The sequence below is a fragment of the Malus domestica genome, chromosome 06 (genome assembly GCF_042453785.1).
Source record: "Malus domestica chromosome 06, GDT2T_hap1".
In the NCBI taxonomy this organism is placed as follows: Eukaryota; Viridiplantae; Streptophyta; class Magnoliopsida; order Rosales; family Rosaceae; genus Malus; species Malus domestica.
In genome coordinates, this window is record NC_091666.1 from 20706612 (window position 1) to 20720748 (window position 14137).

The 14137-nt window shown below is 37.6% G+C and overlaps 2 protein-coding genes across 3 annotated transcripts; both read right to left on the bottom strand.

Annotated features, from left to right (window-relative positions):
* Positions 1-499: 499 nt before the first annotated feature.
* Positions 500-4754, bottom strand: LOC114825669 (mitogen-activated protein kinase 4). Of its 2 annotated transcripts, none has more exons than XM_029104704.2 (6): positions 4213-4754; positions 3184-3313; positions 2673-2810; positions 1722-2054; positions 1114-1297; positions 500-1030 (listed from the first exon to the last, which is right to left on the bottom strand). In XM_029104704.2, exons 1-6 carry the CDS (start codon positions 4386-4388, stop codon positions 858-860), a joined length of 1134 nt encoding a protein of 377 aa, XP_028960537.1. In that variant the 5' UTR covers positions 4389-4754; the 3' UTR covers positions 500-857. The 2 variants fall into 2 exon arrangements, with proteins under 2 accessions (XP_028960537.1, XP_070679632.1); XM_070823531.1 differs by lacking the exon at positions 4213-4754 and adding an exon at positions 3740-3871.
* Positions 4755-7583: 2829 nt separating this feature from the next.
* LOC103417533 (small ribosomal subunit protein eS10z) lies at positions 7584-9676 on the bottom strand. The gene is made up of 5 exons (XM_008355711.4): positions 9526-9676; positions 9348-9396; positions 8885-9161; positions 8267-8399; positions 7584-7896 (listed from the first exon to the last, which is right to left on the bottom strand). Exons 1-5 carry the CDS (start codon positions 9526-9528, stop codon positions 7816-7818), a joined length of 543 nt encoding a protein of 180 aa, XP_008353933.2. The 5' UTR covers positions 9529-9676; the 3' UTR covers positions 7584-7815.
* Between the last annotated feature and the right edge of the window lie 4461 nt (positions 9677-14137).

Genomic DNA, 14137 nt, shown 5'->3' on the forward strand with positions numbered 1-14137 from the left:
CCCTACCAGGGAATCTGTTTCTTATGAAGAATGATAGATATATTACAAAATTACATTAAACGTTTTAATCGAAAAGTTGGATCGGTTACTTGGTGTGCAAGACATGGTATATACTTTAGGAGCCCTAACCACAAAGTGATTATTTAAACGAGCAGACGAACCTTTGGGAAGTGATTTTAAAACTCGCTTTCTTGCGCTGCTTTCTTCTTTAGCCTTTTGATTGAATAAATCAAAAGAGAATTAGGGGACAACTATAGGGGGAATGCCGATCCAATTAATCTTAATGTAAGTTTACCGTATCAATCTACGCATTGAAGCTACAGGAAGCGAGGAGTTTGTAAGTTGTAACGGGCAATGCCAATGCATAACTGTACCTGCGTCAGGTTCTCAAAACAAGATGCAATCGAGACATCATCACAATGAACAGAATAACAAATCCAGGAAAGAAGCAATAATCTGCAATGTGCAAGATCTGACCAAGTAAAAACACGAAAAAAGCTCTTCAAATCTTTCGATTTTATATGATTAGTAAAAAGAAAGAAAATCCATATCCCAATTCCAAATCAATACAACATTTATGATCTTTGAACAAAGCTCGAAATCATTTCCCCCCATCCTCACTTCAATATACTGCTTTGGAGCCTTTGCAAGCATTCACTAGGGGGCTTCACCGATGTTCGTAGGACACTAATTCCCTCAAGTATTTAAGCTCCTTGCACATAACTTGACCGTGAGTTACAAGCGAAAGTTCTCTAGAGCTAGTTCCCTTACGGGGTACGGTGATTGATTATACATTGTTAAAAGATGGAAAGTTCTTCATAATACATATATATACAGCCCTAACAGAGCATTTTCGTTTAATGGGTTGGGTCTGGATTGAACTTCACTGCTTCTCTCCAGATGAGCTCTTTGATGTGCTCTTCGGTGCACGAAGGTTGCTCAAAATCAAAATGGAAAGGCCTTGCGCAGATGGGCTCATCATTGTTATCATGAAGGGACAACAAGTATGGGTGACAAAGTGCCTCGTCGACTGCAGACAGATATAAAAGTATAAGTCGGGAAAAGCATGGACTAAATGAAATCCCTTCGAAAATTTGGACTCATTTCTCATACCAGTAATGCGTCTACTAGGATCGAACACAAGCATTTTCTCCAGCAAATCCACAGCCCCAGGAGACATATTAGGGAATCTAGCAGCGAATTGTTGCCTCCGGAATTGTGGAAGCTGTTTTGCATATCTACGGGCATTATCACTTCGAAGAAATCCGAGGCTCGCATCATCAGGTGAACCTATCAACTGTAAACAGAAACAATAGCAACACACTAGGCTCAACGTACATCTCATAAGCACGAACATATAAAGACTTTCGAGTTTAAAATAAAAAAGGAGAACGAAGCATTATTCCCAATAAAATGATAGGATAGAAGAATGATACGAAATCCAAAACCATGCCATATTTTTACTATCAATTTAACAATTTGCACGATAATATTTAGAGGGTAGTGCTATTCACACACCCATTTTTACCTCCTACACCCCTGTTAATTTTTGTCCACGGTGGCTGTTAATTTTTACCTCCCACACCCTATTTAGAACATATCAACAACCTATCTTTTTCCTTTTATATCCAGCTAATCTAACAAACTTCAACCGCAGATCAAAACTAGAAAGCATGCTTAACTAGATTTTTAAGTTCATTTGGAAGTTCCCCAAGTAGTACCTCCGTAATAAGCCTCAGCTGATGGACATAATCTTTCCCAGGAAACAAAGGTTCTCTCGTCATGATTTCACCAAGTATGCAACCAACAGACCAGATATCAATTGCAGCTGTGTACTCTGAACAATTAAGTAGCAACTCTGGTGCTCGGTACCAACGAGTGACAACATACTCGGTCATGAAATCTGTCTCAGATGTTGTTCTTGCTAGTCCAAAATCTCCAATTTTAAGGTCACAGTTAGCATTTAGAAGCAGATTACTTGGCTTCAAATCACGGTGCAAGACATTGGCTGAGTGCACATATTTTAGTCCTCGTAACAGCTGATACAGAAAGTACTGCATCGGATTCAAAAAATGTTAATACCCTGCGTGACTTTGAACCCAAAAAAACCAAACAAACCAGATCACAATACCATATTATGAATTCTAAACAATGTCCGAAACATCAGCCATGTTTGATATTTCTTTTTATAAAAAAAAAATAAAACTGAGAAAATATTTACAATAGCAAAAACATTCTGATAAGATGTTACTAACTTTTAACAGTTCAATAGCAACAAAAAATATTTCTTAGTAACAAATCAATAATTTATTTAACTGAGCTTTTTCCTGTATTATTAACAGCAATCACAAATATTTAATAGTGCATGAATTCTCTTTAATCAACATCTATCTCTTTCCCATTTGATCATTACATCCAAGGTGTTTGTGTCTAAGTTTCCATCTGCATTTTTCTATTAAAATTAGAAGTCCATATTCATCGAGCATCAGAAATATAGAAACTGCCACTTAGAAACCTCTAGGAACAGATAAAGAAAAGTAAAAGACTGTTAAATCCCCTATGCAATCAAAATATGCAATAAATTTGCAACGAACCAATAATATATTAAGAATGTGAACTATTTGATTGCAACGACAATGGATGAAGTCACAGTGATATTACTGATTCCAAACCTGACAATGATCATCTGTCAATGGTTGGTCAGAACGAATGATCTGATGAAGATCAGTGTCCATCAATTCATAAACAACGTAGACGTCATTGAAAGTCTCTTTTTTGGGTGGTCGTACAATGTCCTTGATAGAAATAACCTGTAAAGGGAATTAGCTGAGATGTAATTCTGAAAGAGTGATATATGTAGTCCAACAGAAAATAAACAGATAAAGGCACATGGAAATGAGTCCTGATATGCAATATGGCAATCAAATTCAGACATGCTGTGTGTAAATCACATTATCTTTTGATAGTGGATAGCCATTAACGATAAACAGAGGAATCGGACTGCTGAAGAACATTCCTCATAGAAAGTCCCGCAAGACAAATAAGATGTTAAACCCATCATACATTCAACATGCTGTAGCCTGTAAGGCATCATCCAGAGTCTTTAGCGATGTAGTACCATATCAGCATGTATTCTGTCTTAGACTTGCTTTCAAGTTGTATAACTCTTAGAAATAAACTTACATTTTCATGGTCCATGTGACGAAGAAGCTTGATTTCTCTTAGTGTCCTTTTGGCATCTATTATATTGTCAAAAGCGTTACCAATCTTCTTAATTGCAACTTCCTCATGGGTGTCTGAATTAACAGCCGCACTGAAAAGCAAGAAGTTGTGTTATTGACTGCTCTGTTAGCCAAAGATTATACTTGTAGAACGAACAACATGGAAAAGCTTTTCGCAGTATTATAAGCGGCCTTCTAGGCTAATCTGCTCTTCACTACACATGATGAGCAGAAGCAATGGCATGAAACCACGCTTACCAACTTCATGAACAGCAAAGAATAGATGCCTAATCCTATTCAACAAACCAGCTTCGTTGTACGTTAGCAGTTAACCGAACTGATTGAAACACGCAACTATCTGAAATTCGGAATAAAATATTCCTCCTCTAATTTGTTTCATGCTAAAGAATGCATAATATTCAATACCAGCACCAATAAAACCTCTAATCCAAGATATCAAATCATTTACACAACAAAGTGGCTCGAATAATAAACCGGTCACACACAAGGTTCCTTACTGTATTTCAAACATTTTTTCTGCATAATAATCCTGAACATCATTCGAACAAAGGAATAGCACTCAAACTTTTCCATAGGCCAAACTCATATTGACAAAGCTACAACCAATTCCTAAGTTTAGCACAACTGTCAAGATTTCAAAAACACGGGCAAGCGACCCACTGTTATGCACACCGATATTGTTCCCCTAACTTGCATGTTACCACCTAAGCACAACAAGGTCCCACACACTCTGGGAGCCCACCGCCGGTCCCCTCCATTTCAAATTTAAACAAAAAGTAATTAGAATCGAACCACTCAACATAAGTAACAAAACATGTTTAATTTTGTTTGTTTTTCGACTTGGGGTTCTTGTATTCTTCGACCAAAAAAAGCCAACCAAACATAAAAAATTAAAGCTTTAAAACGAATCGAAAGTACCCCAGATAGCAAAGAAGCAAAAGATCAGGACTTTTGAAAGCAGAAAGCTCACCAGACAATGCCATAAGCACCTCTCCCAATAGGCCTAATGGGAGGCACGTACTTGCTGGAGACCTCGAACAAGTTCCCAAACACATTGTACTGCGCATATCTACCGCCATGGGTGAGCACCCTTTTGATTTTTCCGTCCGCCGAAGCAGCTGCAGAGCTCGACTCCTTGGCAGCCATTTCCAAACTTCCAACTTCCAAAAAAGTGCTTTTCTCAAATAGGGTTCAAAAACCCCCAAGTGGGTTGCTTGGGGCTTTAATGGCGCTCGTGAATCAGCACAGCCTGGCAGAGAATCAGCTTAGTAGGTAGATTTTTCGGATAACAAATAATGGGTTTTGTGTGAAACTCTTCTGTGAAAGCAATGCAATGCAAAAAGCCACGTGCTTTTGCTTTAACAAGAAGTGCTTTTGGTGATCGTGAGGATGGTTTGCAAAATCCGTGACTTTTGAATGGGACTTTTCTTCCAAAATTTTGAACACGAAAATTGGGAAAAGTGAGATTAAAGTAAAGTAAAACCGGGTCTTCGTTACACACATGATGCATACATCTTCAAGCACACGCATCTATTACTTTTGACCCCAACAATTTCCGAAGCTAGATGGACCACCTGACACGACTGAGTGCTTACGACACGTCGTATTTGGGCCAAGACCACCTGGTCATACAATGGTGAAAAGATCCTAACGCTTCGAATTCCGAAATATAGGATATGCTGGAGAACAATTGACTTTTCTCATGTTATGAACCTTTCACAATGAAATTACAAAAGAAAAAAAAAAGAATCGTCAACTTTTGTCTTTATCTAGCCTACTATTACTTATTGTTCTAAACATCCCCGTCTAACACCGTTTAGACCCCGTCTAGGCGCTAGGCGGCCGGCCATAACCCGATTGGTTTATAGGCATTTGAAAATTGAGAAAATGCGCGTAGACCTGCTTAGGGGTTCGTTTAGCCTGCATAAACCCGTCTAGGCACCTACCTAGGTCTCGACTCTCACTTAGACAGAAAATCAATAACTTTCCTTTTGCATTTTATTTTGTCAATATAATGCAAGAGGTTTGTTAGATATTTGGATAAACACTCATTATATATGGTTGTCCCCATGTTTTCAAATTTGAACCATCTTTAGGTGCTTTTTTAAGTATAAATAGACATTTATTTATACAACATTAACATATATAAATTTACTTAAATCCACCTAGGCCCTAGGCCTCAGTCCGCTACCCAACTAGTGTCTAGCGTCTTTTAAAACCTTGCTATTACCCATTTCTCTACTACATTTACCAGTAGGTTACCTCAATGACTTAATACTGGTGTCTAATAGTATTTTTTTACTTATATCTTATATTTAATTTCCATAAATCCAAAGGAGTGAGAAAATAAAGGATGGTCAAAGAGTATGAAATTCAGAGTTTCATTCCAAGTCGTCATGTTTTATGAAAATTGGTCAAGGAAAAAACTTTGGGACACTGAGTCCTTTCTTTAGCCTCACTTTCTCTCACAAAAACACACAAGCCCCCTGTTTTTTCGAGTTAATTTGGCTCTGCTCTTGTCATGTCAACGTAACAGCTTCTTATTAAAAATTAGTCCTCAAACCAAACTAGCATTGTTATTCACTTAAAATAACCAAATGGGCCCTTATTTCTTAGACTTGGGAATAATTGGACTCATCATGTTCATATCTAACAGCTCCGAAGAAGTGGTATGCATTTTCACATTCATATCTTTCCAAATTTTAATAGTTGCTCAGAGTAGAGAACCTTTGAATATTTCTAGGGCCAAATATCACTCCCACTCCAATTTACCAACTTTGAAGATGATTGGTTTTCTAGTCCCACTCAAACTTTATATACTCATCCAACCACCTATGATACTTGCATTCGCGCACTGGGCGTACCTCTTCTGTGTGTCTTTTTCATGGTGGAAACAGGACAACAAGGAAATACGACTTGCCAAGGCTTGAGGGCGAGCTGGGTTTTTTTTTTTTTTTATTTATTTATTAACTGCAATATTTTGACAAAACTTTCTTTACATACATCGACAAGAATAATCTTGGAGGTTACTGTCACTACTACTCTGATGATGCATTGAACTCACAGATAAAAGATTTTGCTGAACTGTCACAGTTTTTTCATGTATTTGAATTTTGATTCATGTATATGAATAAAAATTGACAATTCTTCATGAAGATACTACTTGTTATCATAATTTTAGGTTTGTTCGATACAATGAATGACTAATGATCTCTAAATTGAATGAATTATCTTACCGTGAATCTTTAAATGATGATAAAAAGAACGAACAATTCTGATTAAAAAGTTTTTGGTCGAGAACAGAACAAAAGGATTGTGTCAAGTTTTACGAGGCTTTCTCTAAGAATCTCAAGTCGGGAATCCATAAGGACAGCCGGAAGGATTATGTCACCAGGATGGGGGAGAGCCAAAAGGACATTTACTACATCATCGGTGAGAGCAGGAAGGCAGTGGAGGAGTATGATGGGAAGAAGCTCGTGTCCGCAACCAAGGAAGGGATTAAGCTCGAGGATGAATTGGAGGAAGAGAAGCAGAAAAAGGAGAAGAAACAGTAGTTCGAGAACATGTCAAGACGATCAAGGACATTCTAGGGGAGAGAACAGAGAAGGTGGTGTCTGACAGAATCGTGGACTCGCCTTGCTGCTTGCTGACCGCCATGAGCGGTTACGTGGCCAGCAAGAAGATTATGGAGATTAACCCTGACCACGGCATAGTGAAGGAGCCAAGGAAGAGTGCGGACGCGGATTAGAACGACAAATCACTGAAAGGACCATGTGCTGCTGCTCTATGACACTGGTCTTCTGTCCTCTGGTTTCAGCCTTGATGACCCCAACAACTTTGCCGGGAGAATTCACTCGATGCTGAAATTGAGCCTGGACATTGATGAGGATGATGCCGCACGTCGAAAGAGAATAAGATTGAGGAGAGTCGGATGCAGGAAGTCGACTGAGCTTCATTAAACTTACACGCTTGTAATAATCTTAAGTCTAAAACAGTACTAGTGTTTTTATACATGTTTCTTGTAGGGCACGCATAAAGATCTTCCGCGGATCTGTCTAATGTTAATTCAGTATCCAAATTTTGTAATATTTTGTTTCCAATGCTTACTAATGATCTTTTGTTAACGAGACACCATCTAACGAGTAGATATGAACATATATAACATTCCGAGTACATATGATCATATATAACATTTCCAACTCTTAGTTGTATATCTGACTGTTAGACGGTGAATATATTGAGTACATGTAGCAAAGTCCAAAAGATCAAATTTCTCAAAGTACGAACTATGTAGTTAAGGTGGAGCCAGCATTGACAGATGCAGCTAAAAGTTACCAAACATTCAGAGAGAAAATGATCCAAGGCTTATATAGATAGATAATGAACCGAAAACAATTTTCCAAAGTGCGATTCAAAGACCGAGTATTATAAAGTTAACATCTAATACAATCCCTCGACTATTTCAAACCTTAACGATTTAACAAAACTGCTACAATCTCCTAATATAGAATATGCCATCTTGTTCTCAAAATCCAACTTCAGGAAACCAAGCACTGATCAAATAACAACCCCCTCAAGAAAGGTTAGAGCTGCTAGCTGGGCCTGCACCAAAACCACCAGCTCCACGACCGAAGCCAGGCCTTCCACCAGGGCCCTGCGATACAGAAGCAATAAGCAAAGATAAATTTAAAGGTTTTCAGACGATGCGCAGCAATATATACAAAGACATGGCAAGTAAGAAGAAAGGAAGATGAGTCAAAGTCCAAAAGAGAACAATTACAGCTCGTCCTATGAGTCAGTTTCAAGCTAGAATAGCATCATATTCCAAAAGTGAGTAAATATTGTACTCACGCAACACAAATAGGCAGTAAAAATTTAAGTTTATGAAGGCATCAGTAAAAAGCTCCATGGCTGTCGATAATAAACTATCAAAATTTCCAAAAATAGTGAGCCAAAGAAAGCCGATTGCTTTCCTACCTTACAAACAATAAAATATTAGAAATTATTGGCAACAGAAAAATTACCCCAAAAGAAGGCTTGAAATCAGCAGGAGCTCCACCCTTATCACCAAAGTCACCACCAGGTGCACGGGGTCCTCCACGGTACCCATCCCTATCACCACCGAATCTACGTTCTCCATCAAAGCGAGATGGGCCACTGTAAAGATAATCAACAATCCAAATTATAACCAAAGCGACTTCAATCATGTCAAAATAAATTCGCACAACAGGAAAATGTTGCGAATCAGACAAAGCAATTTCTTCCTGCATGACCAACATTATATCTACCAAAAAACTTATTGGTAAAACCAAAATAAAAAAAGATCAACAGATTTAACAAACATTTCAATAATCCATTCTGCCCGAAATAAGTTACAATTACTCCAACCCTTACTGCAGATTTTTGCAGAACTCAGAAAGCAAAACAATTTTAGTCAAAAGGTATCAAATTTAATCAATCAAACAAGCTTCCTACACAAAATACATGTACATAACAACTTATCAGCCACGTAAACGAACATTTAAGAACTAAAATGAAAACAACATACAACCCCTTCAAATACAATATCCCAAGACAATCAGACCCAATTTGGAAATCAACAAATGCAATCAAAAATAAAGAACAGGAAACAAATTGATTACCGTGGGCGGTCACCAGACAGCCCCATTGGGCGGCCAGCAGGCTTGGCCTGCTTCTTCAAAGTTGCAGGTACAATCTCAGAAGGGAGATTGAGGTAGGTCCTCAAAAACTCGATACCGTCATTGGTAAGGTACCAGTAGTAATGCATCCAAGCAAAAGTTTCTCTCACATACTCCTTCGACTTAAGGCTCTGCATCAGCTTAATCACCTGCAGGTTCGGCACATCGATATCCGGGTGCTTTGCCAAGTTATAGTCCTTCTTTGCATAACAAACTCCCTCTGCCCAAATTATATTTAACGAAATTCAACAAAAAAATTGAAAAAACTAATCTTTGCAATTTGCATAGCTTTAAACAGAAATATCCCTCTGCTCAAATTAAATTCAACAAAATTAAACAAAAAATTGAAAAAAAAATTAACAACTCTAATTAGAAAAGTTAACAAAAATCTAATCTTTTTGGGTACCTTGAAAGAGGTACTTGGAGATCTCACGACGGTTCTTCTCTGAAATGATCTACGATAGAAAAATAACAGAACCAAACGAACAAATCAGAGAAATAAACAGTTAAACATGTTCTTTTCCTACCATTTCAGTTTCTCAGGAACCAAACAGAGGATAAGATAAATTTGGTTGAGAAAATACCATGGTTGCGGATGAGCTAACGACGGCAAAAGGGGGACACGGCAGCGAAGGTCTGGGTGCTCTGGTACTCTTATCGTCTGCTCTGCTGTGTGGAGTAAAACCTAAAACTCTGATGTGTCCGATACGTAGTGGGTTTTTCGGTAGCAAGATATGGGCCTTGATATCTAGTGCCCTAGTGGGCTTTAAGAATCTTACGTTCTTGCTACTTACTCATGGGCTTGCTTAGTTTCTGTTATATTATGTCTGGCCCTGAGAAAATATGTACACACTTTACTTTTCATTTTTCTACGTTCTCTCTCTTTTACCCTGCTCTTCCGACCTGACTATATGACTCATCATTGTAGTACGGTTGAAAATTAAAAGATGTGTGTGAAAAATAAAAAAGTATGTGTGAATACTGAATAGCACGATCTTAAAAGAAAACTCTATGCCGAAATATTGAAATCACATAAAATTCATATATGATTTATATGTGTATATACACTTTTGAGTGATTAAGGAATCATCGGCCGGTGTCATGTCAGTGAGACATATAGCATCAATTCCTATTCTCCTTAGACCAACTCCAACCATGACTTATAACCTAAAATTCCCCTCTCCCCCCCCCCCCCAAAAACCCACTCCAACCCATAACCTAAAATAAACCTAAAACCTAAAATCCAAATGAAGGTCAAATTCCGGCCCAATTTTAGGCCACAAAGTAAAATGGGGCCCACTGTCTGAGACTAAAACCAGGGCTGTGAAGCCCACTTGCCATCTGCCACGCCCAGCACGCGCAGCACATGCAGGGTTCAAACTGCATTCAATCGAGGTGGACCCCACCCACGTGGGTGTGTCCCCCGGTTTGTCAGCCTTGTCATGTAGCCAACGGCTACTTTTCTTCATCATGTGGTTGTGTTAATTGGGCCGTTGGTTAATCCAACGGTCTAGGTTCAATTTTTTGTTTTGTTTTATATTTATATATTTATTGAATCCAACAGCTTACATCGAATATAATCAAATCTAACGGTAAAAAAAAAAGATCTAACGGTCCAAATTTAAATCCAACGGCTAGAATAATTTAAAAAAAAATATTTAACTTAAAATCAACCAAAAACTCTATAGATACCTATGTATTTGTTCAAACATCCACACAAAACTCATTTTTCTCTTACAATTCTTCCAATTTTTCTTTCTACCATTTCTTCTCATTTCCAAAATTTTCAAGATAGCAAAAAAGCATGTTAGAGGTCGTAATTAGACATTTGATGAAGATATTGCTTTATGTTTGGCATGGATTTCTGTTAGTGAAGATGGTGCCGTCGGCACCAATCAAAATAGAAAGGATTTGTGGGGTAAAATCGTTGATAAGTTCCATGAAAACTCCAACGCCAATCAAAGGGAAGTTGATGGTGTTTATGATCGGTGGAAGATTATCAACAAAGTGTGCACTTTGTGGAAGGGAAGCTTGGAGAGAGCCATGGTTGTCATGCCTAGTGGAAGGGGCGCCTCAGAAATTGCGAATTTCTTTGTTGATATTTTACTTGTCATGTACATAATAGTATTTTGCAACTAATTATTTTTATGTAATTGTTGCATAGGGTGACAAAGCAATGACAATTTACAAGACAAGAACTACACCAAAAAATCAAGCTTTAAAGTTGCATCATGCTTGGAACATCCTCAAGGATTGTCCGAGGTGGGGAACCGATGCAAATCAACAATGTCGAAGATTATTTCATAATGAAGCCCCACCCCCAAATGATGTCAATAAAGGTGTGAATTTTGCCAACAATGAACGTATCGACCAAATGAGCCCAACTTCTTCTTTGCCAAGGCCCTCGGGTAGAGATAAGCAAAAGGAAGCAAAGAGAAAAGGGAAGTCCCAAGATCCGATACGTGCACAATTTGCTAGCAAAATGGCAAGAATGAACGAAAACCAGTGTCGTCGGCAAGAAGAATCGGCCCAAATGTTTTTAGCCATGAAGCAAGAAGGGGATAGAGAGTAAGCAAGGTACGAAACTAATTTGATAATGGAGGACCTCGACAAATACACTCCAGAGAGGAAGAGATACTTACGTGGTAAGCAAAAAGAAATTTTATGAAGGAATGCCACAAAGAGTATATTTTAAGATGATGATTCATCTCAAGACTATCACCCAAGTCCACCACCAAGTCAAGATGGTGGATATCATTATTAAGTTTATGTAGTCTATGAGTTTTCGATTGTATTAAGTTTATGTGGTTTATTAATTGTCTTTTTTTTTAAGTTTATGTGGTTTATCATGATTTTCATGTATTGATTGAGTGATTTTTCAAAATTTATCGGAAAATATTTTTAGATTAAAATGTTCATAAAATTAATTTAGGATAGTCTACAGAAAATTTTTTTAAAAGTTAATTTAAAAAATAGCCTTAATTCATTTTTTGATAATTTGGGACTAAAATTTTAGGCCAAAAGAGTTGGAGTAGAAAAGCTGTTTCTGAGCTAAAACCTAAATTTTATGGGCTAAATATTTTTAGGTTTTAGGTCATGGTTGGAGATGGTCTTAGTGGCCGACCATTTGTACAATGTCCATCTATGATTCTTTTTGTTTTGGGTCGAAACATCTATGATTCTATATATCAATTCTCAAGAACTGGACTTAACTTTTTCTTTCTTTCCATGGCCATCTAACTTTTAAATTTGAGTAGGATGGATAACGGTTATGGCAGACGAGTAACCGCGGTTATTTATCTATAATCATTTATGTTCATACTCGCATAACCGTTTATCCGTTGAGTAATTGCATAAACGGTTATACACATACCCATAACCGTATATAAACGGTTAACCATATCCATAATCGTGTACATATTTAACCATAACAGTTTACCCATTTAACCATAATTATTTACCCGTTTTTGAACCCATTTATCATTTTTTTACCCATTTACCCATTTTTTCACCTGTCTACATGTTTTTTTTTTTAACAACTTGACAATTATAAAAGAAAAATTTGTCATAATTTTTGTTTTCTGACAATTAAACACCGTTATAGGTAGATTTTAGAGTTTGCTCAATACATTGTTTTCCAACAAACACAAAAAGATGAAATATTATTTGGTAACTATCGCGGGGCGGCAGCTATAAGACAGAAAACTAACATATATGTTTGGACTCCACCAACCTAATCGGCACCGCAACAAATTAAGCCAAAATTTTCTCTTCGATTGTGGGATGTGTAACTTCAAACATTGTAGTTAGCTACGTAGAGCACGCTCTGAGATGTTTTCAGTATCAAAGCAGTCTAGCCTCTTTGTAGCTCCAAGACATTTCGGATGAGGAGTTTCGAAAGATATTTCAGATGAGCAAGGGAATGTTCAACATGATATATGCGGAGCTGGAGTCGACGATTTTCAAGAAGAACACAATGATTACGCGTGTCGCTCAATAGTCCTACTAATTTTAGAGTTCGCTCAATAGTTTTTAAATTTTACATATATTAAATTAAATGGGTAAATGGATACCCGTTATAACCGCAGGTAATACTCATAACTGATAGATGCCCGCTATAACCGCGGGTAATACCCATAACCGCCCGTTTAAATTTCTCGGATAAACGGTTATACCTATAACCGTTTGTTCGTTTAAACGGTTACCCATAACCGTAACCGTGAACTTTAAATAGATGGGTAACCGTGGTTACCCAAACCCATAGGTATTTTGCCCATCTCTGAATTTGAGCGAAACAAGGTCATGTGCCCTTGATATGATACTAATTAATTGATTAATCATATTAATTTCAAACCTCGAATCAGTTAAGTTACTCTTATGCTCTATAAATGGTCAAATCATGTTTTCAGTTCATGCAGTTTGCAATTTTATACGTAGATATGATCAATGATGAATTCAAGACTCTAACTTCGTAGGTCCTATTGTAAAAGATTCTAAGCGTATAGTGTTAAAAAAAATCAATTTTTTTATTTAGGCATTTAGTTGAGTATTTAGTGGAGTTATTGTTGACCCTAAAAACTACCTAACCTACGTGGCGCGCATGCCGATTAATTAATAAGCTAACTACATCTTTCGGTCGAATGCGGGGCGTGCCAACTCGTCCGCCGACTTCGGCCAGGAAGTAAAATGAATGTTGATGTGGCATTAGAAGCCTTGCTGACTTCTGCGTCTTGCGATTGCGGCCAAGAAAGGAACTTGTCTCAACATGTGGGTTCTAGAGTCTGAAGACAAGGTTGCTAGTTTCTTCAAAAGTTCACGAATCGTCGACGCCGAGTTTAGCCTCAGTAATTATATTTGTGAGAATATAAGTATGCCAAACTGGTATTAGAATATACGGACACAAATACTCATAAAAGATAAGTGTCTTGATTGTAAATGTGGTTCGGCCGTCGGAATGCCAAACTCTAAAATGTACTTGTGAATATCCAATCATAAAATAAACTCGGCTTTCAATGTGCCAAGCCCGGTAACCTGGTAATACCTCACTTCATCGAGAAGGTTGATGATATGAGATCTTCTAACAAGGACTCGAAAATTCTTGTTGGCCGAGACTTGGATAGGTAATCAGTCGATCTCGAAGTAGTGTTGTTTATCCAAATTGAAGGTCCTTATCGGTCGGCTGATTCTACTGTTCCA

What these genes read in the sequence shown, in the direction of transcription:
- LOC114825669 (XM_029104704.2), bottom strand. Translation starts at nt 4,388, where the DNA reads ATGGCTGCCAAGGAGTCGAGCTCTGCAGCTGCTTCGGCGGACGGAAAA. An exon ending in GTCACATGGACCATGAAAAT is followed by an intron (nt 2,811 to 3,183) that starts GTAAGTTTATTT and finishes TTCCCTTTACAG; the next exon opens with GTTATTTCTATCAAGGACAT. An exon ending in TCCTAGTAGACGCATTACTG is followed by an intron (nt 1,031 to 1,113) that starts GTATGAGAAATG and finishes ATCTGTCTGCAG; the next exon opens with TCGACGAGGCACTTTGTCAC.
- LOC103417533 (XM_008355711.4), bottom strand. An exon ending in CTCCAAGTACCTCTTTCAAG is followed by an intron (nt 9,162 to 9,347) that starts GTACCCAAAAAG and finishes TAATTTGGGCAG; the next exon opens with AGGGAGTTTGTTATGCAAAG. An exon ending in ATTTCAAGCCTTCTTTTGGG is followed by an intron (nt 7,897 to 8,266) that starts GTAATTTTTCTG and finishes TCTGTATCGCAG; the next exon opens with GGCCCTGGTGGAAGGCCTGG.